This window comes from Peromyscus californicus, unplaced genomic scaffold, assembly GCF_007827085.1.
Source record: "Peromyscus californicus insignis strain IS unplaced genomic scaffold, ASM782708v3 Scaffold_24__1_contigs__length_46423439, whole genome shotgun sequence".
Lineage (NCBI taxonomy): Eukaryota > Metazoa > Chordata > Mammalia > Rodentia > Cricetidae > Peromyscus > Peromyscus californicus.
This window is the reverse complement of record NW_026294535.1, coordinates 32,476,472-32,503,086: the sequence shown is the minus strand read 5'-3', so window position 1 is coordinate 32,503,086 and position 26,615 is coordinate 32,476,472. Positions and strand designations below refer to the sequence as shown.

Sequence of the window (26,615 nt, the reverse complement as noted above, 5' to 3'; positions counted from 1 at the left end):
CACCTTTAATTTCAGCACTCGGGAGGCTGAAGGCCAGCAGACTGTTATGATTTCAAGGATAGCCTGGTCTACATAACAAGTCCCTGGCCAGCCAGGCCTACATAGTGAGACCCTTTAATAAAAAAATAGATAAATAAAAGCGTTCATGATAAAAACAATATTAAAGGAATTTTTTTTTGCCACAAAGCCAGCTCTAAGGAGACTGCCAAAAAGAGTGCATCAGTCTGAAAACAAGGACAAACACGCCCAAGACATTACAGGGAAAAAGCAAACAATTCCAGAAGAAAAGAGGTCTAAAAACACCAAAAACAATAAAAAATGGCAGGGATGACTATAAATCATTCCGATAACAACCCTTAGTATCTCTAGTCTCAATTTCCTGATAAGGAGAAGCAGATTACTAGATGGGATTAGGAGAAAAAAAAACACACCTCACAAACAATAATAGACATTACCATAGAGTGAAGATGGAAAAAAGGATTGTAGTAAATGAAACCAAGAAACAATCAGGTTTAGGTATACTAATATCTGACAAAACAAACCTGAGACCCGGACTAATCAGAAGTGATAAGGAGCACCACTACATACTCACTAAAGGAAAAATCCACCAAGGCAATGAAACTTTAAACTCATGTGCACCAAACACAGGTACAACACAATATCATAAAAGAAATACTATTAGATCTGAAACAACAGATTTATCCCAACACGGTGACAATGGGTAACTTTAATACCCCAATCTCACCAGACAGATCATCTGCATAAAATCTAACTAAAGAATAAGAGTTAAGTGACATCATAAATCAAATGAACCTAACAGACATCTACAAAACATTCCACGCAAACACTAAAGAATACACAATTCTTCCACAACCCATGTAACTTTCTCTAAAATTGACTGCATATTAGGACCCAAAACAATAATTCAATAAATATAGGAAAATATTGAAATAATATCTCTCATTCTATCTGTCCATGGTGGAAGTAAAACTAGATTTCATCAGCAATAGAAACTACAGAAAGTATACAGGCAACATATCACAACATAATAAAGGCAAATGTACAATAAGCCACACCCCAAAATCATGTTAAAAGAAGGAAAAACTTAAGCATTTTCACTAAAATTGGGAACAAGATAAGATGTCCGATTACTCCACTCCTGTTCAATATAGTCCTTAAAGTCTTAGCTAGAGCAACATTAGAAGGAAACAAAGAGGATACAAATAGGAAAAGAAGAAATCAAAGTATTTTTAATTGCCGATCATATGACTGTGCACATAAAAGACCCTAAAGACTGCACCAGAAAAATTCTGCAGCTGATAAGCACTTTGAGCAAAGCAGTGGAATACAAATTTATCACACAAAAATCAGTAGATTCCTATTCACCAACAACAAATATATAAAGAAAAAAAACAGACAAATAATGCCACTCACAATAGCCTCAAAAAATAAATAAATAGCTGGGCATGGTGGTGCACACTTTTAATCCCAGCACTAAGAAAGCAGAAGTAGTTATATCTCTGTGATTTGGGGCCAGCCTAGTCTACACAGCAAGTTCCCGAACAGCCAGAGCTACACAGTGAGACCCTGTCTCAGTATATATATATATATTGGAATAAATTTAATCAAGGAAGTGAAAGGTTTGTACAATGGAAATCATAATTAAGACACTGAAGAAATAAATAAAGAAGATATCAGAAAATAGAAAGACCTCCATGCTTATGGATATCGTAAAAATGTTCATCCTACTGAAAGCAACCTATAAATTCAATGCAATCCCCACCAAAATTGCAAGATAATTTTTCACATGAATTAAAGAAAGTAATCTTAAAATTCATATGGAAACATAAAAGATCCAGGGCAAACAAAACAATGGTAAACAATTAAAAAAAACTGCTGAGTTATCACCATCCCTAATTTAAGTTATACTGTAGAGCTACAGTAACAAAAACAGCATGGCATTTTCATAAAGCAGACACAGTGATCAATGAGATAGAACTGAAGACCTGGACAAAAGCCCACGCTCCCACAGCTACTTGATTTTTTTTAAAAGAAGGAAGTTAAAAATACACATTGAAGAAAAGGCAACCTTAAATAATCCTAGTCAAACTGGATAGCTACGTGTAGAAGAATGAAACTAGATCTTTATCTTGCACCCTGAACAAAACTCAACTCCAAATGAACCAAGGACCTCAACAGAAGACCTAGTACCTTGAATCTGATAGAAGAGTGATTCTCAACCTTCCTAAATGCTGCAATACAGTTCCTTATTTTGTGGTGACCCCCAGGCATACAATTATTTTCATTGCTACTTCATAATAGTAATCTTGCTACTGTTATGAATTGTAAAGTAAATCTGTGTTTTCCAATGGTCTTAGGCAAACCTTGTGAAAGGGCCATTCATCCCCAAAGGGGTCATGACCCACAGGTTGAGAATAACTGTGTTAGCAGGTAGGGAATGCACTTCAATTTGTGAACACAGGAAAGGACTTTCTGAACAGGACCCCAATAGTACAGGCACTAAGACCAACAATTGACAAATGGAACCTCACACACACAAAAAAAGGCTTCTGTACAGCAAAGGAAGACATCATTCAAGTGAATAGATAGACAGCCAGTAGGATAAGGAAAAAATCTTTACCATCTATACATTTCTGACAGGAATAACATTTATAATAGACAATGAACAACATCTAAACACCAAGAAAAGAAATAACCCGGTTTTTAAGAGAATTTTTAAAAGAAGAAATAAAATGGATTTAAAATGATTTTTAGAATGTTCAATGTTCTTAGTTATCAATGCAAATTAAAACTAGAGATGATTTCCTCTTCCCCAGTCAAAATGGCTAAGATTTTTTTTAAATGACAATAAATGTTGATATGGATATGGGGAAAGAAAAATACTTTGTGTATTTACTGTTGGTGGAAGTATAACAATGCAGCCACTGTGGAAATCAGTGTGGGAGTTCCTCAAAAAGCTAGAAATAGATCTAAAAAACCTATAAAACCTAGCTGTACCAACCTGAGCATATTCCCAAAGTACAGATATACTTGTTCATTCATGGTCACTGCTGCCTTATTCACAATAATCAGAAACTGTAATAGTCTAGATGTCCATTAACAGCTGAGGAGATTTTTTTTAAAAAAAAATGTGAAACACATACATGGTGAAAGACTATCCGACTAAAGAAATTATAAACTTGCGCCGGGCGGTGGTGGCGCATGCCTTTAATCCCAGCACTCGGGAGGCAGAGCCAGGCGGATCTCTGTGAGTTCGAGGCCAGCCTGGGCTACCAAGTGAGTCCCAGGAAAGGCACAAAGCTACACAGAGAAACCCTGTCTCGAAAAAACAAAAAAAACAAAAACAAAAAAAAAGAAATTATAAACTTGTTAGTTAATAAATGGAGCTGGAAACCTTGGTTCTGAATGAGGTAACGAAGACTTGGAAAGGTAATCCCTGCATGCTTTCTCTTGCCAGATGCCAGATCTGAAATCTTGGATGTGTGTGTTTAATTTGGAGTCCCCACAGACGTCAGGGACGTAGCGAGAGGGGATGGGGTTTCCAGGGGAAGAACACTTGCTTCTCTTGCACCTGGAAAGCACCATGGAGGAACTGGTGTGTTTATTCAGAAAACAGGAAGCCAGCCGGGCGGTGGTGGCGCACGCCTTTAATCCCTCACTCGGGAGGCAGAGGCAGGCGGATCTCTGTGAGTTCGAGGCCAGCCTGGTCTGCAGAGCGAGTTCCAGGACAGGTTCCTAAGCTACACAGAGAAACCCTGTCTCGAAAAACCAAAAAAAGAAAAAAGAAAAGAAATCAGGAAGCCATCAGTGAACACCCCACATACCCAAAATAAGCTCCCTGGAACATTCAGTCACCAAATCCATGTCCTGTAAATGGAGGGCACAGTTCTGGGTCACAAGCAGTGGGAAGTCAGTCTACTCAGTGTGGTGAAGGAGAGACTTAAAATTTAATTCAAGGAATCAGGGACCTGCTGTAGAGTTCAAGGTCTGTCCTGCAATTTCCCAGTCTTTGACCAGCTCCGATCTTTCCCCTCAAACTCCCGATTTAAATAATGACTCTCTGCAGGAAGTTGCACAGTCTAATTCTGCTTTGTGTTGCTGACTCTCCAGCAGTGAGAAAGGCAGATGAAGGTCAAGTAACCTGAGTCACGGCTCAAAAAGCAGAAATAGCGGACAGAGAGGTGACAAAGCCAAGCCAAGAGGCTACCAAATATTTCCTCGGCAGCTGCTTAAAAAGTCCTTGTCTCTCACCACTTTCTGCCCCCTTGTTCCCATTTTTAAGGGTGTGTGTGTGTGTATGTGTGTGCGCGCGCGTGTGTGTGCGCACACCATCGTGCACATGTGAGTTCTAAAGCCATCTTTCCATATCCGTTCTCCCCTGCCACCTTAAGGCAGGCGTCTCTTATCGGAGCTGCACTGTGTCCTCCAGGCTAGCTTTCCTGAGACGGGCTTCTGGGCTTTTCTCCTGTCTCCCCGTCCAATCTTGCCACAGGAATGCTGAGATTACAGATGCGCGCCCTGCATTAGGTTTTTTTCTCCCGAGTGCTGGGATTAAAGGCGTGAGCCACCGCCGCCCGGCTGCATTAGGTTCCTTATGTGGGGTCCCGGGATCGAACTGTCAGGCTTGCGTGGTACTCACTTTGACCCACAGAACCATCTTACCGGACCCCTTCCTCCCACCCCATTTCTTGTGGTTGGGGTGTGTGTGTGTGTGTGTGTGTGTGTGTGTGTGTGTGTGTGCGCGCACGCACGCACGCGCGCGCTGTCCACTCTTCTTTAAATGTATGTTTTATTCATTGATGTATTGCCACAGTGCACATGTACGTGGAGGAGAGAGGATGGACTACTTGTGGAAGTCAAGTCTGTCTTTTCATCATGTGGATTCCAGGATGGAAGTCATTCATCAGACTTCGGGTACACGGTACCTTTACCTGCTGAGCCATCTCTAGGATCCTTTGTTTCCCCCTCTCAGCTGAGGTCTTTCACTGGTCCGGAATTTAGGAGGATCGGCCCGCAAGCCCCGGCGATCTGCTTATCTCTCTTGCCCCAGCACAGGCCTTCCCTAGACATCAACTCTTTAATCTCAAGTTGGTTTTCAACTTCCAGCTTCCAGAACTGTGGAAAGTACATTTCTTTGTTTTGTTCCTAGCCTCCTATCAGTGGCTTTGCTTTATCAGGCTTTATCACCCTCTAATCCGGTGGTTCTCATCCTTCCTAAGGCTGTAACCTTCTAATACAGTTTCTCATATTGTGGTAGCCCTCTCAACCATAAAATTATTTTCGTTGCTACTTCGTAACTGTGACTTTGCTACTGTTATGAGTCGTAGTGTAAATATCTGATATTTCCCATGGTCTTAGGCGAACGAACGCTGTGAAAGGTTTTTTGGCCCTCCAAGGGGTCATGACCCACAGGTTAAAAACTGCTGCTCTCAGGCAATTTTTTCTGTCTAGCCTGCGGCCCCATATTTTGCAGATACTTTCCCGTCACAGATCACGTTAACTCTCCTGTGCATTTGACTCAACTAGAACTATTAAATTCGTTTTCCCAAACTTTCAAATTAAAGACACTCACTCAGCTGAGAATGGACTTGGAACACTCCCTAGTATCATGATGAGAAGGGACTTGAAGTGAAAAAATTCAAATTGTATTTTGACAGTCCCTGATAGCACAGGAAGCAAAACTGTGTCTATTGACACATTTTGGGAAGGAAACAAAATGTCACCTGTTGAGAAAAATGAAAGACTAACATGGCAAGTAAACTCAGTGCTGAGGAGGCTGAGGCAGGGGGATTGTTTTGAGTTAGAGGCCGGCTTGATCTTCAGAGTGAGAATCTGTTGCAGACAAGCAAAATCCAACAAAAAGTGTAGCAGAAGCCAAAAAGCTATATGAGTAGAGTTTCTAAAAGCTCTATTCCCTCAATATTCGGTTATTCTTTTTGGCCTGTTTGATGTCTGGAAATAGTGTTCTAAGGATGACGCACAAGATTGTCTTCTGGTCTCCACATGAATGCACACACTTAAATATACACACATAAACCTAAAAACTCAATTTAAATGGTCAAGAGAGGAGCGTCTTGGCCCATGTAGGCCAACAGTCTATCCGGGTGTCCAATCACATCACAATGGAGAAGCTCCCCTAGGAAAACCATTGTGAGAAGCCAGAATCACGACACAAACACAGCTCCATCTAATGAGAAGCGTGAAGAATGAATAACTTTCTATTGTGAGTAGCTATTTAATTAAATATACCTCAGGTGTGTTTGTCTAGGATAGGCAGCCCATAGTAATGATTATTATGTGAGCTTGATCTTGTGTGTTGGCGTCTTTATGTATAATACGTCATTTAATTAGGATAGCCTATGAGATAGATCTCATTATCGTGTTTATTTTGGAGGCAAGGAAGAGGGTTAAACTTGCAAGAGAAATAGAGGTGATGAGTCCTGGACACATTTCTGCTAACAGCTCCACCAACATTTTTGAAAGAACGGTCCCTGAGAGTTGGCCGTCAGGCCTCACCCTATCCTACAAATCTGAAATTTGAGAAGTAGCATTTAGCAATCTGTTTTACTGGGCTATGGGGGTGATTCTGATATAGGCTAACATCTGAGAGCCAGTGCAGTTGACCACGTACGGGACCTAAAGTCTAAAGAGGAACTGGGCTATCATTCTTAGGACAACCGAGAACAGGAAAAGAAAAGGTGTCACTTAGTAAAGAAAAACAGGAGTAACAGGGGGAACAGGAGAAATTGTAGTTTCCAACAAGAAAACTGGTAGGGAATGATGGCTTATGTATTGACTACAGGATTTCTAAAACATAACTCTGTCCACGTTACACTTGACTACAAAGAATTTATGTAGCACACATTTAGAGTAATGAGATTATTCAGTAAACACTCATGGAGTGGTTTATAACATAGTGAACACAGATTGTGAAGCCAGGGAGCCTAAGTTCACATCCCAACTCCAGTCCTTAGTAGTAGTGTGCTTGGGCAATTCTATTTACCTTTCTTCAGGGTGTAAAATAGGCCATGAGCTCTACAACATGGTACTGATGGCCTATCCACATGACACTACATCGACCAATGAAGTTCCCTGTCCAACTGCTATTTTCTGCCTGCTTGTGCCGCTTCAAAAAGTAGATGCTGTCAACAGTATTAGGTATTAGCAGTTTCAGGAGGCTCTGCCCCTCATGACTGGGATTAGTGTCCTGATAATAAAGAGAACCCAGGTGGCTTGTTAGTTCTCCACGGTATGAGGGCACAGCGAGAAGGTGCTGTCTATAAAGACCTGGCTCACAGCAGACACCAAATCTGCCATTTTCTTAACTGTAACATTTCTTCCAGTTCAGACTTCAGGCTTCCTGAACTGTAAGAAATATTGTCTATAAACCACGCAGTTTGTTTGATATAGCAGCCCCCAAAGGATTAGCTGTATAAAAGAATGTAAATAAGTAAAATATGTAATGACAGAAGCTTTGCCTGGGGGGAGGGGTTGCTGTTTTATCTGATTTTTATGCAATGAAACAAATTTTACATCTCTATTTCACAGTTAGCAAACTAACTTGCATGATATTTTACTCAAAACTTGTTAATCACAGAGAGGTTTATTTGAAGCAACAATAAGGAAATGGCTTGTAAAAAAAGAAGGAAAACCACAAAAACTTGACTTTCTACTCAAGGTCTTTGTTCTAACAAGAGTAGAATTGGCCCTCTGGGACACAGGGGGGCCTTTGATCTAAGCTGGAACAACTGTCACTGTCTCTTAGTCCATGCTTTTAACTCTCAAAGGAAAAAATAAGAATTCTTCATACATTGCTTTGTGACAATAATTAGGAAAAGATTGTGTAGCTGATTTTTGCCCATTTAAATCTCTGGAATAGTCAGTTTCCCTTTAATTCCTTGGTAGTATAAAAAAATTTTAAGTTTTCTTCATATGTAACTACAAGTATCTATCCCTGCCAAAATCCAATGGAGATGAACAACTCCACATAACTGTCATAAAAGGGTCGTGATGGGAAATGCATAGTTGATATGTCTGGTTTAGTGTGTCAGACTACACAGGTAAAGATCTACCAAGGTGGTTAAGAAGTAGGCGCTGTCAACTAAGGCCAAAAGATGCAGCCTCATCATCCTTCAAAGAGAAATTGTACCAAAGAATAGATGCTTGTTTCACTATTTTCAGGCCTAATGTCAGTAGTCACAGAAGATTTCTCAATATTTGGCTATACTCATCATTTATTAGTTCTTTGGCTCTAGATTTTTTTTTTATTCCAAGTTTTGATATAAGATGAGAATGCCCAGCAGATGTGGCCTGTTTAGAAGAATGTTTGATCACCCAAGTAAACAACCTTTCCCATTTCCCAAGCCGGGCAGTGGTGGCGCACGCCTTTAATCCCAGCACTCGGGAGGCAGAGCCAGGCAAATCTCTGTGAGTTCGAGGCCAGCCTGGGCTACCAAGTGAGTTCCAGGAAAGGCGCAAAGCTACACGGAGAAACCCTGTCTCCAAAACAACAAAAAATAAAAATAAAAAAACAAACAAACAAAAACAACCTTTCCCATTTTCCAATACAGTCATGAATTTCAGGAAAGCTGGGACAGCGCTGTATAGTTTTTGTTTGGAACGAAAAGGCAGCCTTGACCAAATAGGTGTTTCCACACTTAGCTCCCACATTCAATTGAGATGAAAATCCACCACTCCTGCGTTGACCCATAGCTCCGCTGCTAACTTGAAGAGGGATATGTAACCTGCACATCTTTGTTTCCATTCCCTTCTCTACACAGGCTCTGCTCCTCCTCCACTGTCGTAGCTAGGGCCCAAGATGAGCTCAGAAAATGATTCGAATGTGTGATGGTAGGTATGTCATTCCCAGGGGTAGGGGGCACGGCATTCTCAACTTCAGGTTTTAAAAATGAAGCTTCCGTGTGAGCTGCTTTTAGTCCACTCCCTCTGAGGGATCAACTACCCAGTCATTAAGTCATTTAGCCTACAGAAAGAAAAACTGGGGCCTGCAAACAGCTACACCAACAATTTGGAAAGTAAATGGAGCTTTAAAGAACACAGTGCAAGCCTTGGCCAACTTCATGAGAACATCAATTTCGACACCCAGATAAGACACTGGAGGATTTCTGACCCAGTGTCTGGGATGTCTGTTGCTTTAAGCTTCTAATGGTGGGGGCTGGGGGGAGGGTAACTGGTTACACTGCAGTAGGTAACTGAACTTTCCTAAGAATGAACACCTAGTGATTTAAGTTTCAAGATCACTTAACTGTTTAAAACTTGGGAAGTCACAATTTTTCCTTAGGAACAGTTTTAGGCTAAAAAGCACTGGTAATATAAACAGGAGTTTGTGTTCCTGAAAACTGGTAGGGACACATCTCATATATTGTCCCTTAGTATTCAGAGGGCATTAGTTGTTTCTATATTATGGGAATTATGACAAGAAATAAAAGGTCTGCTCTTTGCATTTTTGTTCTTGGCTTTTTGAAGTAGGGGAATTCACTACATAGCCCAGGTTGGACTTTAACTTATAGCAATCCTCCTGCCTCCACCTCTTGCTGGGACTACAGGTGTATAGCACTATGCCCAGTTTCATGTATTTTCTAAAAGTATTCTCAGTCCCTTGAATCCATGGAGGCTGAGGATAGAGCGCCGTGGCTAATGGGAAAGGAAACATAAAGGACTGTGTGAATTGTACCTGTTGATGTTCAGATATCATTTTTATTATTTACCTGCAAGTGCAGGCATGAGATTGCCATGGTGTGTGTGGGGGGTGGGGGATCAGAGAACAACTTTCAAGGGTCAGTTCTTTCCTTCCATCATCTGAGTCCTAAGGATTGAATTCAGGTCTCCAGGCTTGGTGGTAAGAACCTTTTTACCTGCTGAATCCCCTTCAGGTTCTTTCTGTATTTCTATCGTCCTGATGTTAAGTCCAAACCACATGATCAATGTTTTAATCGTTAGCACACTCCACTCCCTAGACTGGAAAATCTCCAACAGAATCCTGTTTCATCTATTTCCCGGTTTCCTCATTCATCACCATGTTTTGCTTTCAAGCCTTTACTAGAAATTCCTTTTAACAAGTTAAAAAAAAAGAAAAAAGAAATTTTGAGACAGGTTCTCACTATGTAGCCCTGGCTGGCCTAGAACTCTCCATGTAGATTAGTTGGCCTTGAACTGAAGAGATTTGCCTACCTAGGTACTGGGATTAGAAGATTAGAAGTGTGCACCACCACACCCAGCTCAGCAAACTCTTAATTCACTGTCTACTTGGTCTTTAGGTCGTCCTCTGTACACGTTTTTTCTTTCTTTTTTTCCCCCGTTTTGTTGTTGAGTTGTTTTGTTTTTCAGGACAGGGTTTCTCTGTATAATAGCACTGTCTGTCCTGGAACTCTCTGAAGACCAGGCTGGCCTCGAACTCACAGAGATCCGCCTGCCTCTGCCTCAGTGCTGGGATTAAAGGTGTGCGCCACCACTTGACCTTCTAGAAGTGTTAAGCAAATCGACCGGATCACATCCCTTAAGGTCAGTCGGGCCTGGCATCCAAGGACAGCTAAAGAGAACTTTAGCAGTATGAAAATGCTTTGTGCCTTTTCGGTCTTAGCCTCTCACATATCTAAACATGTACTTGTTTCCCATCCTTACATACTTCTCAAGTTCAATGTAGTTTTGACTTCAAACACTTCATGTGGTAGTGAGAATGTATTTCATTTTCTGTCCTCAATGTTACATTCTTCAAGCCGTCCCACAATTGTAGAGAAATAGTTAACCACTATATTTCAGAGGACAAAAGAAACATTGAATCTCAGAAATTTGGTTAGAAAAAGGGATTCAATTTGAAGAAAAAAAAAAACCCCAAAGAATATTAAAATCTAGGGGTGTTTCAGCTTGAGAATTCAAGTGTCAGCCTGAATTGTCACCTCAATTCTGCTGCTTCTCCCGGAAGGTTCTAACTGTGCTATGTTGAGGCAGCTACCAGAGTTCTAGACTGTCAACCAGCTTGCTAAGAGCATAAAAGTCTCTCAGTAATTCCTTCAAAGGTCTCAGGACGAGTCTCAGTGCATCAAATTCACTAAGTTACCTTAGGCTCCTCATTTGCTACCTGTGCAATTTGGATTATTTAAATTTTCTTGTTATTTAATTTGCATTTGTAAATGGAGATTGCAGTAGGTATATGGCTGTGAGAATTTTAACCTCAGCACATGGAACCGGGTAAAATCACAAGTATTCTTATTAAATACCCTATGACCACCTGTTTGAAATTCATGTTTTCACCTCTTGTTCCAAACTAATGAATTACAGAAAATTGTAAACAAAGGGATTCTAGTTCACTCTTTTTACAGCTATTAACACTAACTTTACTACACTCTTTTTATTGACGGTGACATGGTAACAGTGATACGGTAGAGGTACTCCAAACATGTGCTCTTCATACTTGGGTTTTTGTTGTCTTCATAGTACCTAAGAACATATGTGCAGCTCCCACAGAAGCAGCCCAGGGGTTTTTTTCTGAGTAAGAGGGAAAAAGTGGAAGTGGTGGAACTTCTGTGAAACGCTCGGGACAGGGCTTGTTATACCTCCCGCATTTTTCTTACCTGCTAAACCAAATGTGAGAAAGGACGGCTTGGGGAAGCAGTTTAGAACCATCAGGACCAACTCCCAGTGATGGAGTTTTGCACTCACCTTTGTCCAGTGTTCTCAGGAAGTGGAAGGCCCCCAGCTTCCATGTTGACTCAACTAGTAGTGGCCCCACGGTGCTTGGATGGATCCTAAGGTTTCATTTCATTCCCCATTTCAGCCTTTTGGCCAGGTACCCATGTGCAAGACTATACTAACCATATTTGGTGGCACTTTGGGAACAGTTTCAGCTAGGTTTGGGGGGTGGGGTGGTATTTTTCTTAAATATGCCTTCAATACAAGCTTTATATAAGCTTCTTGTCTGATGAGGTCATTTCAAGATTTTTGCTTGTAAGTAAGATTAATTGGTCAATCCTGCCGTGCCTTTCATAGGCAATGCCAATAAAGTGTAAAGTGGTTTGATTGGCTAAAGTCATTATTGAGTATTGAATTAAAAGGTCTCACTCCTCTATTATACTACAAAAACCAGCCTAGTCATCACACTGATAATTCAGATGATAACCCAAGGTCAAAAGCATCTTTAATACATGTTCGCACAGGTTTCTAGCTGCTGCTTTGCAATGCTGGAGGTAAAACCCAGGGCTTCATGTAAGTTAGGCAAGTGTTCTACAGTGAGCCGTATCCCATACCCCAATGTATTTCTCAGAGCAACTAAATCACACCTAAGCCCTACTAGATCACGTTTGTCACTGAGAGTAATGAAACTACACCATGGAAAGCAAACTGTTACTTTATAGTCTCCCTGCCCATTCAAACTACTATTTGTGCTTTAGGTGCTTTAAAGATGATTTCTATTATATGACCTTTCACACCCCTAAAGTAAGTAGATACCTTTCCATATCGTATAGATATGGGTGTGAAATTAACAACTAATTAATTAACTAACAAGCAGCAATGAAGTAGGCTGTCATTGCAGAGCTGGCTGATGGCAGTTCTATTTAATACCTAGAGGCTCCGGTAGGTGCTTCCCCATCTCATTGCTTCACACGCCACCCCTGCACTTCCCTGAAGCTTTCTCTGAATCTCCACCTAAGCCAGCGTGATATGCCAACTCTATCCCCAAGCAGTCTCCTGACTGATGACTTGCCAGGTTGAGTGTTTCAGCCTTAGCAGCAGATGCCCTGATTATCTCCACTAACGTAAACAGAGCACCAGTCATCTATCACTCAGCAACTCCAAGCTGTGGGCTAGCCATCTTCACAAGACTGACTTCACTAAGAATACATGCATGACTCAGCTTGTTTAATTGACCGAGCAATAATGTAAAGCCACCTTTGTTCAGCTGACTTGATCATCAGCCTTGAAGCTTTCAGATTACCAACTTAAAAGGGAGAATGAAATATAAACTCTTTAAAGTTGATTATGAAAATTCCTTTATCTTGATTTAGGCTTTTTACTTAACTCACTGAAGATGGCCCTTAAAGAGATATATTTCTACATTCTTTGGATAGCCTTTACTATTTGCCAAGTGGCACATACATTTTTTTTGAAATATAACTGACTCATATATTCTACATGTTCTATTTAGTAAGTTTTGTTTTTGAACTGGAGGAAAATATCTGACCCACCAGCACTGATTACATTCACATATCAATTATACTGACCTCAGACAGCCCAGAACCTGTTTTGCTGGGGAAACCATAAAGACACAAATTCTACGCTTGTGCAACTGATTTTGTTCTTCAACAGAAACACTTTATTTCTGGATTTAGCTTCCAACTGATTGAAGGCATGTCTGATACTGAGCTAAAATGTTATTTGGAAAACTCACTTAAAAATAACAACAACAACTCTGGGTAGTTCTTTTTATAAATAATCATGGCTCGTAAGACTTAATGGAAAACAACAGTGTGGCTTCCAGTGGACTGTAATGGTGCTTTGCATGCTGTATGTACTAAGCAATGCTGGCAGTAGCATTTATTCATGCACTATAAACAAATTGGGGGTGGGAGGAATAAAGCAAGTAGGAGCTTTGGTTGCAGCCATCCTTTCCTTACCAAGGTTCCAGTCAGATTCAGGTGGACTTTCTAAGCACAGGGTGCCACAAGAGGACACCTTCTGGCAGTTAGGTTACCGTGGCATTCCCACACCCTTCCGTGTTATGTGTAACAAGTTGAAAATGAATCTAAACGCTGTCAAAGGAGCTCTTCTAAGATGTTGCTTCTTTTTGAGATGGGTCTTACTATGTACCCCAGGATGGCCTGGAACTCACAATCCTCCTGCCTCAGCCTCCTGAGTACAGTGTGGCACTAGATGGTCGCTAGTCGATTTTGGGTTTTTTTGCTTGTTTTTTAATGTGTATGTTTCTGAAGACATGCAAACCCTCCTACAACTCAGGCTTTAATGGCACATTATATCCTGAAGTAACACTGGCTTTCATGATTCCTCCTCCATGAGATGTATAACTGACTTCCACCCAGGAAGCTTCTCCCAAATCAAGTGCAGAGATGCTCTGGGATGTCCCCCTGACATATTCTTTTCTGCTTGTGTTAGACTGTAAGTATGGGAACATTTTTATTTGTCTCTGAATTTAGCACATAGCATAAACAAGATTCTGGAAAGAAACTATGCCCAACTTTGTTCTGAGACGATTCTGAAGGAGGTCTTGTGGCCTTCCTCTTTCGAGGGTCATTAAATGAACAGCACGGACAAAGCACATCTATTGTACTATCTGTAAAGGACAGGCAGAAGCAGTGCATCCACATCAAAGGTGTCAGGAAGCTGAAAGTTGCTCCGACTGCAGACACTCAACAGAGCAGTGTACTGTCACTCCTATGGAGAGTCGTGTGTGTGGTGGGGAAAGGTGGAAGGGAGGAAGGGTGGGCAGTCAACCCTTGGTGAGTACTCACTGCCCCCCTCTCCACAGCGAAATGTCCAAGTCAAGAATGCTTGCAGAGGGATGTTTGGGTGGCCTATGGGAGGGGAGGGAAGGTTAGCAAAGGAAAGAGAGAGGAGTGAGACAGAGAAGAGAGAGAGTTCTTTGTAGGCATACTTCTCAAACATTACAGGTGACTGAGTGTGTATCTTGCCATTCCCCCCTCACTGTTAACACACAAATATGAAGGCAGACTTAAGGAAAACTGGCCCTGCTTTGTATTCCACCTACATGCTCCTACCTTCTCAGAGCCCTAAATAAATATTTGAATTACAGTCTCCACTGAAGTCCCTCTGGATCTGCTGTCAGCCCCAATCGCCTTTGCTTGTCTGCAGAGCGCCTCCAACTCTTAGATGTTGCACCTGGAGATTCTTGCTTACTTTATGATGTGGGTTTATATGCCCTTTCATTGAAAGCAAACCGCCCTAGATAATCCAGTGAGAAAAAAAATGTTACAAGGTCCACTTTCCGTTAAAAGACAAATAAGAATATTAAGCTGTTCTCGAAAATGAGGAAAAACACATAAAAATTCAAGGTAATCTACTACTGCATTTCCTCTATCACAGATAAAGTCCCACAACATAAAATGCCTCTTTTGTGTTTTTCTCCAGACAAGGCAGAGGTTGTAGGAGAATGTAGTTCTCACTGATTTCCTTTTCTTTCTCTCTCTGTTTCTAAAGATTTGATCATAAGAGCATGTCATCCATTCCAATTTTAACCTAAAATTTTATTTAGATATTGCTGAAAGCATTTCATTTAAAAAAAAAAAGTAATTGAACATTGAAATATTAGGAACCTTATCCTTAAGGAGTGTTTACTACTCTATGTAAATGCTAAAGTGAGTTTGTGCGTGACAGGGAAAAAGGCCACCATCAGGAGGGACATGGAACACACACCTGCAATCACAGCATGTGGAAGCAGAGGTGGGAGAACTGGCACAAGGGTGAGAGGCTAGTCTGGTTGTATGGAGTGACTTCTGGGCCAGCCTGGGCTACACAGACTATGTCTTTAAAACCAGGGAGAAAAAGAGGCAATAATAGATACCTTTATGGTTTAGCAATTTGACAATTGATAAAAAAAAAAAAAAAGAACCAGATATTCCTATATGGCATGTGAATGGTAAACCCTGAGGTTGCTACAATGTACATACATGTACATCCTTCAAGGATGGTACCCAGAATTTCATGCATAGCTTAAGTAGAGTTTTGCATGCAATAATTCAAAAGACATGGATATGTGTGTGTACAGAAAATAGCTATTGTGCATGGAACCACTAACACACACATACATACACACACACACACACACACACACACACACACACACACACACACACACACACCCAAATAAAAATAAACAAATAAATAAACCACAAAAATACAGGAGCTAGAAAGCTGGATCAGCAGTTAAGAGTGCTCACTGCTCTTTAAGGGTACCTGAATTTGATTCCCAGCATCCACTTGGTGGTTCATAACCATCCATATTTCCAGTTCCATATCAAATGCCCTCTTCTGGCCTCTGAGGGCACTGTATGTACACTGTGCACAGACATGCGGACAAAACACCCATACACATAAAATTAAGCTAAGAAGATTTTAAAGCTTAACTTGGCCCTTCTAAGAAATTGAGATAGTTCAACTACAACCACTAAATTGTAGAGAAACAGAAGAAAGGGTGCTGTGTATGATGGTGGAGAAAGGTGCACGCTACTCATGTACGTAGAGCAGAAGACAGTTTCGTGGACTTGTGTCCGTGGTTCTCTCCTTCCACCTTTCTATGGGTTTGGGGGATCAACTCGGGTTGTCAGCTTTGCTCAGGCTACAGTTTATCCTGATGAAAAATAATTTACTAAACACATAACCATAATTTTCAAATAGTCAGAGCAATAATAAATATTTAAATACATACAGTGGAAGGATACCCCTTTAGGATCTTTATCTTCTAACCAATTTTCTTTGACTTTACTAAAAAACCAACAACAAAAGTTGCTGTTTTGTTGTTTGGTTAAATGAAAGACACTAGACAAAAGGGTTCCAATCTTGACCTAGCCAAACAGTATTAGCTAGCAAACTGTGTGCCATCTTGTAGGCACATAGTGATTCTTCAAAATACAGTTTCTATGTTGAGTAAGCACTACACCAACGTGAGGCTGTATCAATCTGTCTGTAATGTAGGCAGCGCTGCTCTGCCTCCCACAGTTAGGCCGCACAGAGCTGGCTCCGAGGCTACGTTTAAAGCGCTGTGCTGGTAATAACTATTTTGGCAAGGCAAACAACTATTCTAGTAAAGCAAACAAAAAGCAGCTTCTCTTTATAATGGCATATTTAACAGAAGCCAGCATGTGTCTAGGTAGTTAACTCAAACTACAACTGAATGACATTAACTATGTTTTTGAGAACACAGTGCTTAACGGAAGTGCAATGCAAACCTATCTGCTCACTGTTCTCAAAACAGAACACCTATCTTCATTAATGAAGAGGTCACTGTCTTGTCTTGTTTTGTTGTTGGGAATGGGAAAGAGTTGCAGAAGACAGCAGTGGTTTCATGGGAAGCATCCCTATCTCCTACTTCAACCTTTTCCCACCAGAGTGAGAAGTGAATAAAGACAGCAACATTTTACAAAAGTTAACTTATATTAAAAATATTTTGTATGTCAACAATTTAATACTACAAAGTAGTACTTCAATACAAAGCAGTTCAAATATTAACTTCTTTAAACTGTTAAACTTTATTATAAATTAAATTTTCTTTACAAAAAAAATTGCACATAATATTTGACCACTCTTAGGTTCTGATGCACTGGCATTTGCAATAGTTTCTTTAAATCTTCAAGTTAAACAGTCTCAGCAAGGAGTCCAGAACGTAGGAAGGGCAATAAACAACTCTGCTAGAACATTCAAGTGCAACTAGCAGACTTGTGGCCATGGCAGTTACACTTTCCTTAAGATGGACTGCTTACGTGTGCAACCCTGAAAGGAAGAATCTCAGAGGTTTAAAGAGGAGGAACTAAAAGGGGCTGCCTGCTCCTTTACTGTAAACACGGCCCTGGAAACTAAATCCCAAACAAGAATCTCTCAGGCATCAGAGAGTGTCAAGTGGATCAGGAGTAGCACAACATAAAGGTAGGGAAAGGAAAAAACGAAACCAAAACAAAGTCAAATGAAAAGAAACGTCAGTCGCTTTGAGGAGCTATACTTACGTACATGATGTTAGAGAATCTGGCAGGGCCCAGAAGCAGGCCAAACAGGAAGTTCATTTATCCATTCCAAGAGTGTCATTCATGTTCATTGCTTCCGGTTTTAAGGACAGGATATTGTAGGGAACTTGATATGATCAATAATGCTTGTCTGTCTTACACAGACCTTAGCCAGGGATCAGCCTAATCTTGAAGAATCATTCAAATAATTTTGGCAATTATTATAAGGGCTTAGAACTGACTGCACCCAGTGTTCAGTGATTCTTGCTTTCTGTTTTGTTACTGTTTAAATTTAAGAGCTCATTTAGGCTGACTCCAATCTCTTGGCACTTGGAAACTAGTTTTCTCAGGTTATCAGTTTTACCTCCTTCTGATGCTTCAAACAAGAGTTGCTGTAAAAGACAGGGAAGCATAGAAGTAAGAGACAGCTAGATTTTGAGCATTTACCACATCAATGGATATGGCACATGCAGAAAATTTATAGGAAAACATCAAGATAAAATAAAAGATAAAAAGCATTACATCTTTCCATAGTGATGCACAAAGAGGTAACTTCTGTAAGGCTCTCTGATATAAACGGTGGACCTATAAGATAGACAGACACACTGTCATCAGAACACACGATGGACAACAGCTTCCCAATCCTGTCCAAGCCAAGGCGGAACTTTATAGTACACTAGCATTCAAGTCAAAACTACTTGTCTTGGGCTTTAGAGGTTCCAAGTAGAGTTCTGAATGTTAACTTCTATCTTTAGTCCTTTTAAAGTGAGAGGCCAACAAAAGGGGCAGAACAGCTAAAAGGGAAAAGTGGCCCATCTGATAATTCAATAACGGATGGCTTACCTCTCTTTGTCCCTTTAGAACAATCTCAGCAGCAATGGCTCTAAGGGAAAAAAGGAATATAGAAAAGGGGGAAAATTTGTATATATCTTCAAACAAAAGAAACACCATCACTGGTAGAACACTGATTGTGGGAATCTGAGTACAAAACTTCCTGAAAGTAACAGGCTAAACTTCCAAGGAGAGTAACCTATAGTGAAAAGAAAAATTCAACAATTTTTATCAACTTTACAAGAATAAACAGACCAGTGTTTTTGAACATGAATAAGATTCATGGGAGGGAGCGGGGAAAGAAACACAACTGAAAACTAGTTTTAAAAAGACCTGGTACTAACATCTTTAAAATAAGAAAGAAACCAGCCTATAACAGGGAAAACCCTACAATTGAAAGATGGTCTTAAAGTGTTAGACACACTTACTTGTTTGATAACAATATTGTATTGTTATCTAAATGTTCTCACTCATTAAAATGATATTATTATTATTATTATTATTATTACTTTTCTTAAGATCATAGAAGCAGCTATTAACAAGCATTTTACTCACTCTAGGTATTAAACTATAGCAAGTGCCCCAAACAACTCTGTATTAGATCTGCCTAGGAGAGGAAGGGAGGAAGATGCTATTTCAGATTTACCTGTCTGGAGCAACCCTTACAAATAAAAGCATAGCTATAAAAACATGTACATGATTGTTGCATTACATTTTCCAGGTGGCCAGGCATGTTGGGATATTATATGTAAACATCTTGGCTTGGAGTTTCAGAATCTGAACATTGCTTTCTTCCCATTCGTGTTGAAGTAGCCTGTAAAGCACATTCAAGAAAATGAACAAAGCATTCAAAGTATAGGGCATCCCAAATGCGCTCTATAACAGAATGTATGACAAAGTACAAAGGTTGGTGGGTTAAATCCTATCAGGGACATTCACATATCCTTCAACTCAATACACTAATGCAATTTTTAAAAACATTTTTCCTTCATAGAGCATACAGCATATTGAATATTTCTGAGACTAAAATGGAAATATAACAGCTAAATGTCAAGCTCTTATTCTCATGGTGGGGGGAGGTAACAGGGATAACCATAGAAGAATGTACCAAAACAAAAGGAGTGTGGTTTATCCACAATTAAGCTACTTAAGTCCTAAAATGCTTATCATAACAGAAACTAGATACAATCATATTTTCTACTTAACATGCTTATCAAAGATAATTTTCTTAATTCAAATTTCCACCATTAGTTTCTGAAGATTTACATGGTTGGCATGAAATTTAATTATTAGCCATGAACAATATAGCTAATTTTCTCACAAACTTAAGCCTTTGGATTATTTCTCAGAGTTATATTATATATATCACATGCATCATAGTATGGAGAATATACTTTAAACCACAAGAGAATATCCAATGAACACTTGAGGTACCTTGTAAACTACAAAAGCAGCTTTATGGTGAGATACAACCAATACCATGCAAACAGCACAAGTGGATGGCCAAGCACAGCCAGGGTAAAGTACTCCACTGCATACCCTGACAGAGCACATAGAGCACAGCCAGGGTAAAGTACTCCACTGCGCACCCTGACAGAGCACATAGAGCACAGACGGTAAAGTACTCCACTGCGCACCCTGACAGAGCACATAGAGCACAGCCAGAGTAAAGTACTCCACTGCATACCCTGACAGAGCACATAGAGCACAGACGGTAAAGTACTCCACTGCGCACCCTGACAGAGCACATAGAGCACAGCCAGGGTAAAGTACTCCACTGCATACCCTGACAGAGCACATAGAGCACAGCCAGGGTAAAGTACTCCACTGCATACCCTGACAGAGCACATAGAGCACAGACGGTAAAGTACTCCACTACACACCCTGACAGAGCACATAAAGCACAAGGGAGTGTTCCGAAATTCTCTTACTCTAACTGAATGTAGGAAACCCCAGGTCAGTGCTTAAATGGGGGTGAGGACTTAATTTCAGGAATCTTGATTTTATGTCACCAATCTATAAGATTCCATTACATGCTAAATATTTGAATAACTGCCATGAAAATCTCTTCATGTTCTTCTACCATGTAAGAGATTTACTGCTTAGAATGCATATATATGCTAATGACAAATAGTATATTTATAATATATAGTTCTCTGAAATGAACAGATTTTCACATTGGCTTTTGTATGAATAACTGAATATGATTTGACAATTCTGAGATAAAGTAGTATATATATCCATGAGGAAAGGGCAGAACTACACATACCAAGTTTTCAAGAATAATTTCATATGAAGGGCCTATACTACTGAGCTGAAAACCAAAATTTTTCTTACCTCAGTGCAAGTCGAGAATTAGTTGGCATAACAGAGCAAAACCGTTCCAAGGTTTTGGAGTGCTGAGTCTTTGGAACACAGCTCAAATAAAAGAAAATAACCTGCAAAGGTTGACGGAGGGGAAATGAGTATGCAACTACAAGGCAGAATTCAGTTACTGTATGCATTTTAATGAAAAGGAAGTCTTGAAGACACAAATGAACCAATTATAACGTGTGATTAATTACCATTCATTTTAAATCTAAGTGAGAGACTATGGTCTGAGGACGAGAGCCAAGGGCAAAGCACTGACAGGAGCCAGGAGTCTGAGGGTTCAGTCCTGAGTCTACCTTTACTTGCTGCACTGCTGGCGAGTCAAGAGGGCTAACTGTACTTGCCACATCTTGCTCATGGAATCCCTGTGAGAAAATGTGTGAGTTAATATCCACGGAGTGTTTCTAGTTCCTGGGATAAAGAATGGCACAGAAGCACTATGCACAGTACCTGGTTATCCTGATTAGTGCAGAACCATCCTGTGGGGTGGGGTGGGATCTAAATCTAATCTGAACTTCAGAAGTAGGGGCTTTTGGCTACATTATATTGACTGAAATGAGACTGAAAGAGAATGAAGCACTCTGCTTCATCACCTATAATATACCATTGTTGGTGCATCGTTAATCAGGTCTTACTACTATAAATGTAAGCAGCACCTCGTTCCTATAATATACCATTGTTGGTGCATCGTTAATCAGGTCTTACTATTATAAGTGTAAACAGCACCTCATTCCTATAATATACCATTGTTGGTGCATCGTTAATCAGGTCTTACTATTATAAGTGTAAACAGCACCTCGTTCCTATAATATACCATTGTTGGTGCATGTTAATCAGGTCTTACTATTATAAATGTAAACAGCACCTCGTTCCTATAATATACCATTGTTGGTGCATGTTAATCAGGTCTTACTATTGTAAGTGTAAACAGCACCTCGTTCCTATAATATAGCATTGTTGGTGCATGTTAATCAGGTCTTACTATTAGAAATGTAAACAGCACCTCGTTTGCAGCTTTGTTATGCCCTGTAGCTGCATTTGCTGACTCTACAGGGCCTGACAGGGCCCCTCTTCCTAGACTTGGACGCATAAAGAGCTGATGACAGGAATGACAGGGAATGTTAGCAAAGTGGTCAAAGGAAAAGTTCTCGATGTAAAACAGTAGTTTTACTTTGCTGTCAATGTTCAGTTTTCTTTGTTATATACAAACATCTACAGAAAAAAATACAAATTCTTACCCGATTATGAAATTCATAGTTGGACCAGTAATCAGCACTGCTAAAAGGGATGGGGTATCGGGCAGGGACAGTAACCAAACATCTATTCACTAAGTCAGTAAAAAATTTGAATTCTTGGACTTTGTTTCTGGATCCAGCAGCTCTATTATTGGCAAAGACAAGATAACTGCCAAGAGAAAAACACTGTACTTAGCATGTAAGCCGGCTACTCACCAAGAGCTCACCACCCTTTCCCACCATAGGACCGTTCTGAAAATCCCATTCATAAAGGAGGACACTTACTCCATCCAGATCTTCTGCACTATATCAGACCTCATGGCCACCCCCAATGCTGCCTCATATGCTTCTACTGTCTCTTTAATACTTGATTGAAGAGGATGACAAAGACTGTTTAAGAAATGAAGAACATGTATGTTTACAGTTTGATTTTGTTAGTAAGGGAATGACAATGGACACTTTAAACATCACAGATATTATTACAGTAAAGTATACTTGCTCGTGTCTTTGAGTAAGTAACCAGTCTTAGCATCTCTTTAAATTTGCTTCAGTGACACTTTTTAATACTCCATAATTCAGTAATAAACATCAGCTATAAATATAAGATAGGCTTAACAGGTAACGTTCCTCTTCACAGTGGGTAATGTCTTACCAGTAAATCAGCCACAGATAAGGGACTTGGTTGTTAAATACATCATCATCAAAATTCCCTTTACATAAACAGGCTGGAATGTCAAGTGGTCCTGGGATATTTAAGAGGTATCTGCAAGAAGAAAATCCCTACATTGTATGAAATTATGCCTAGGCACACGTGGATTAAAATACAAACATGGATAATCTTGAATTTCAACGTAATTGAAATATTTCTACAAAATAATGAACTTTTCTAAAAATCATACTTATTCAAAGTTTTACTTTTATATCAATATGAACTCTCCCCAAATAAATTTGTAATTCTATCCCCCAAATTAAACAAATCATCTAATTGAACCTAATCAAAATTAAAGACCAAATAAGATTACCAAGTCTCTGAAATTTCCACAAAATCTGAACATTCTTATAAGGGGGAAAAGTGCTTACAAAACCCACTATCTGAATCTTACACACACACACACGCACGCACGCACGCATGCACGCACGCACAAAAGGTTAGACATAACAAATAAAATATTACCTACTATCAGAAAGTGCCATTATCAAACAAAGTAGAGAAATGCTCTAGATTATACTGCCCCTTTTCAAAAACAGATAGAATATTACAGGTTCTCAGAAACTCGAACAAGAAGTTTGACTTTCACTACTTCAGTTTTCCTTCTGATGTATCTCAGTCTCTTCATGTGTAATCCCAGAGTCTCAGATTCCTCTGATCTCGAAATGGCAATCTATTATAATCATCTGCATTAGATTTTAAAAGGACTACAAGGAGGAAAGTTTTAAAAGGCTAGCCCAGCTTGTGGGAAGGCAGCAACACAGGACATCTGGAAGTTGGGTTATCATCCCACACTATCACAGCCAGCTCTATTACCCCAAGTTAGCCACTAGATTTCTAAGGATTTTAGAATCCTCCATTGACTTCAAATCTAAAATACATAAAACTGTATAAACTCTACGGTAACTTCCTCAAAGTGAATGAAAACACTAAGTTAACTTTCTAAATTTATTTGAAACAAATGAAATAAATGAAATAGTTCATACTGCTTGTCATCTTTATACTAAATGTCACAAAGAAAAAGCTGATCAAATTTATTTCCAGGTAAATATTACAGTGCCACATATTTTCCTTTATAATTTCTGCCCATAAAATTATTTCTTTGAAGCTGGATGGTGGTGCACGCCTTTAATCCCAGCACTCGGAAGAGGCAGGTGGATCTCTGTGAGTTCGAGGCCAGCATGGTCTACAGAGAGAGGTAGAGAACAGCCAGGGATACTTACTGAGAAATTCTGTCTCAAGCAAACAGAGGGGGGTAGAATTATATCTTGAATATATTATGAAAACTTATTTCTACTAATTAACTGATTATAATGTAAGCTTAAAATTATATATAAACATAAGGTGTGTATACATAAATATAGCAATGCCAAAAATTACCTCATTCATTGGCATTCTCCTGATATTTGATTCAAAAGACTTTTTGTTTTCTCACTATGTAACCCAGGCTGGTCTTAAACTCACATCCTTCTACCTCAGTCTCTCAAGTGCTTGGATCACAAGTGTGTGCCACCATGCCTGGCCAAAAGGCTTCTTAAATTAATCCTTGTTTAGACAAGAACTTGTAAAAGTACAGGTGTCTTTTCCTAATTCTTGGTGATATATGATTATTTCACAGAAGAATTTAATAAAGCAAGATGTCTCAGTAAAAAACAATGAGATGATTTAGAGGCAATCTAGCTCCAAATTTTTATTGCTACCATTTTTTATTCTGCTCAATTAAGCTAGCCTCAAGAAGATCTAAAGACCTTTGATTAGTTACCAAGGCAAAATCTGGCATCATCCCCTTCTAATCTAAACCAATTACCGCCATGCCCAAGGGAAAACCAGAACACAAGTCTGTAAAGGGTTTTGTTTGGCCTTGAATTAGTCCTTTGCCAAAGTTGGAAATCAATTTAATTTTAAAGGGGGAAAAAAAAAAGGCATGGAGGAGGGGAACTTCTGAATTCCTTATATTTTTCTTTTGTTAATTCACATTTAAAACCGTTTTGCTTGTAACTATTTAAAATATTAATGTGGATATAGCAAAGAATTTTTTTTCATTGTTGCTTTTTGTTTTTCAAGACAGGGTTTCTCTGTGTAGCCTTGGCTGTCCTGGACTCACTCTGCAGACCAGTGTAAGCGATTACAGTTACAGTTCTCCTGAATCTTGACAAAAGGCACATTAGGTACAAAACTTTGAACTCTTGAGGAGAGGACAGCTGCTGTTGTTTGTTTTTACTCTATTCTTTTGGCTCTTTTTGGGGGGCCCGCCACCCAGCTCCCAGATAAATCACACACAGAGGCTTAGTCTTAATTATAAATGCCCGGCCTTAGCTTGGCTTGTTTCTTTCCAGCTTTCCTTAACTTTAAATTATTACATCTACCTTTTGCCTCTGGGCTTTTTCTTTTTCTTACTTCTGTATATCTTACTTTCACTCTTACTGCGTGGCTGACTGTGCGGCTGTCCCCTAATGTCCTCCTCTCCTTGTTCTCTTACTCTTCCTTTTTCTCCCCCCAGATTTCTCCTATTTTTCTCCCTGCCTGCCAGCCCCACCTATCTTTTTCCCTGCTTTGCTATTGACGGTTCTGCTCTTTATTAGAATATCAGGTGTTTTAGAAAGGCAAAGTAACACAGCTTCACAGAGTTAAACAAATCTAACATAAACAAAAGTAACAGACCTTAAAATAGTATTCTACAACAGGCAGCTAATGGAGTAATCTCTATATATTTGCCAATTACTTATGGACTAGACATTGAGAATGTATTTTTTACTTGATAATTGTTCTTGTATGTAGTTTAATTTTTGTTAAGGTTATTACCTTTGCTTTCTATTTAGATAATACTTGATAATAATTCTTATTGTATATAGTTTTACTATGTTACAGTTAGAACTTTTCCTCCTTAATTAGACAAAAAGGGGAAGATGTTACAGGAATTCTGTTACCCGTCTACCACCCAATTGAAAAGAGTGTTTTAGTTCGAGAGGTGACTTTTACAGTGGGAATGGAGGTGACTAAGAGAAGGGGTGGCCCTTTTGAGCAGAGAAAGCCATGGTGACAGGTGGCAGTGGTGACTTGTGATTTAGCTCAGATTCCCCTTTTGTTCTTTGGTATTTGTGCACAGATTCTGTTCAATAAACTATAATAAAAAAATCATTTTACAGACCAGGCTGGCCTCAAACTCAGAGATCTGCCTGCCTCTGCCTATGGAGTGCTGGGATTGAAAGTGTGCACCACTACCACCCAGCTAAAGAATTTTTTTAGAAGGTGCTAAAGTTATTAGGAGAATCAATTGACAAGATGTAAAGGTTCAAAATATCTGAGATAAACAAACCAATTTTTTAAAAATCTAAGTTATTGGGAAATAGCTGGGCAGAGGTTTTAAAAATCACTGGCTGTTCTCCCAAAGGTCCTGGGTTTAATTCCCAATATCCAGAGCTCTGGAGTATATTAGCCAAAGGGACTAATATAATCAGCTCAGTTCCCAGCACCAATGTCAGGCTGCTCACAAATGCTCCAGCTCCAGGGGGATCCAATGCCCCCTTTTGGACACCTTGAGTACTGCATTCACAAACACAGCTAGACAGATAGCTAGACAGACAGACGGACAGACGGACGGAGACACACACAGACACACACAGACACACACACACACTTTAACTTTTAAAATCTTAAAAGAAAAAAATTTAAGGCTATATTAGACATAGGGCTTTCTTCTCTCAGAATAACGCAGTAATAGAGAATATCATAAATGTTTTCTTG

General features: G+C 39.7%; 1 protein-coding gene across 2 annotated transcripts in view; it reads right to left on the bottom strand.

Moving 5' to 3' along the window:
- Positions 1-17,234: 17,234 nt before the first annotated feature.
- The window catches only part of Zfc3h1 (zinc finger C3H1-type containing), a 57,674-nt gene continuing 48,293 nt past the window's right edge, over positions 17,235-26,615 (bottom strand). The window contains exons 28-35 of one of the 2 annotated variants that reach the window (XM_052753389.1): positions 22,815-22,925; positions 22,448-22,552; positions 22,166-22,331; positions 20,895-20,995; positions 19,270-19,371; positions 18,570-18,609; positions 18,249-18,311; positions 17,235-18,118 (exon numbers count right to left, since the gene is read on the bottom strand). In XM_052753389.1, the coding sequence (XP_052609349.1) occupies positions 17,981-18,118; positions 18,249-18,311; positions 18,570-18,609; positions 19,270-19,371; positions 20,895-20,995; positions 22,166-22,331; positions 22,448-22,552; positions 22,815-22,925 (826 nt within the window). In that variant the 3' untranslated portion in view covers positions 17,235-17,980. Of the gene's footprint in view, positions 18,312-18,569; positions 18,610-19,269; positions 19,372-20,894; positions 20,996-22,165; positions 22,332-22,447; positions 22,553-22,814; positions 22,926-26,615 lie in introns of both variants that reach the window. The other variant, XM_052753388.1, reaches the window with a different exon arrangement.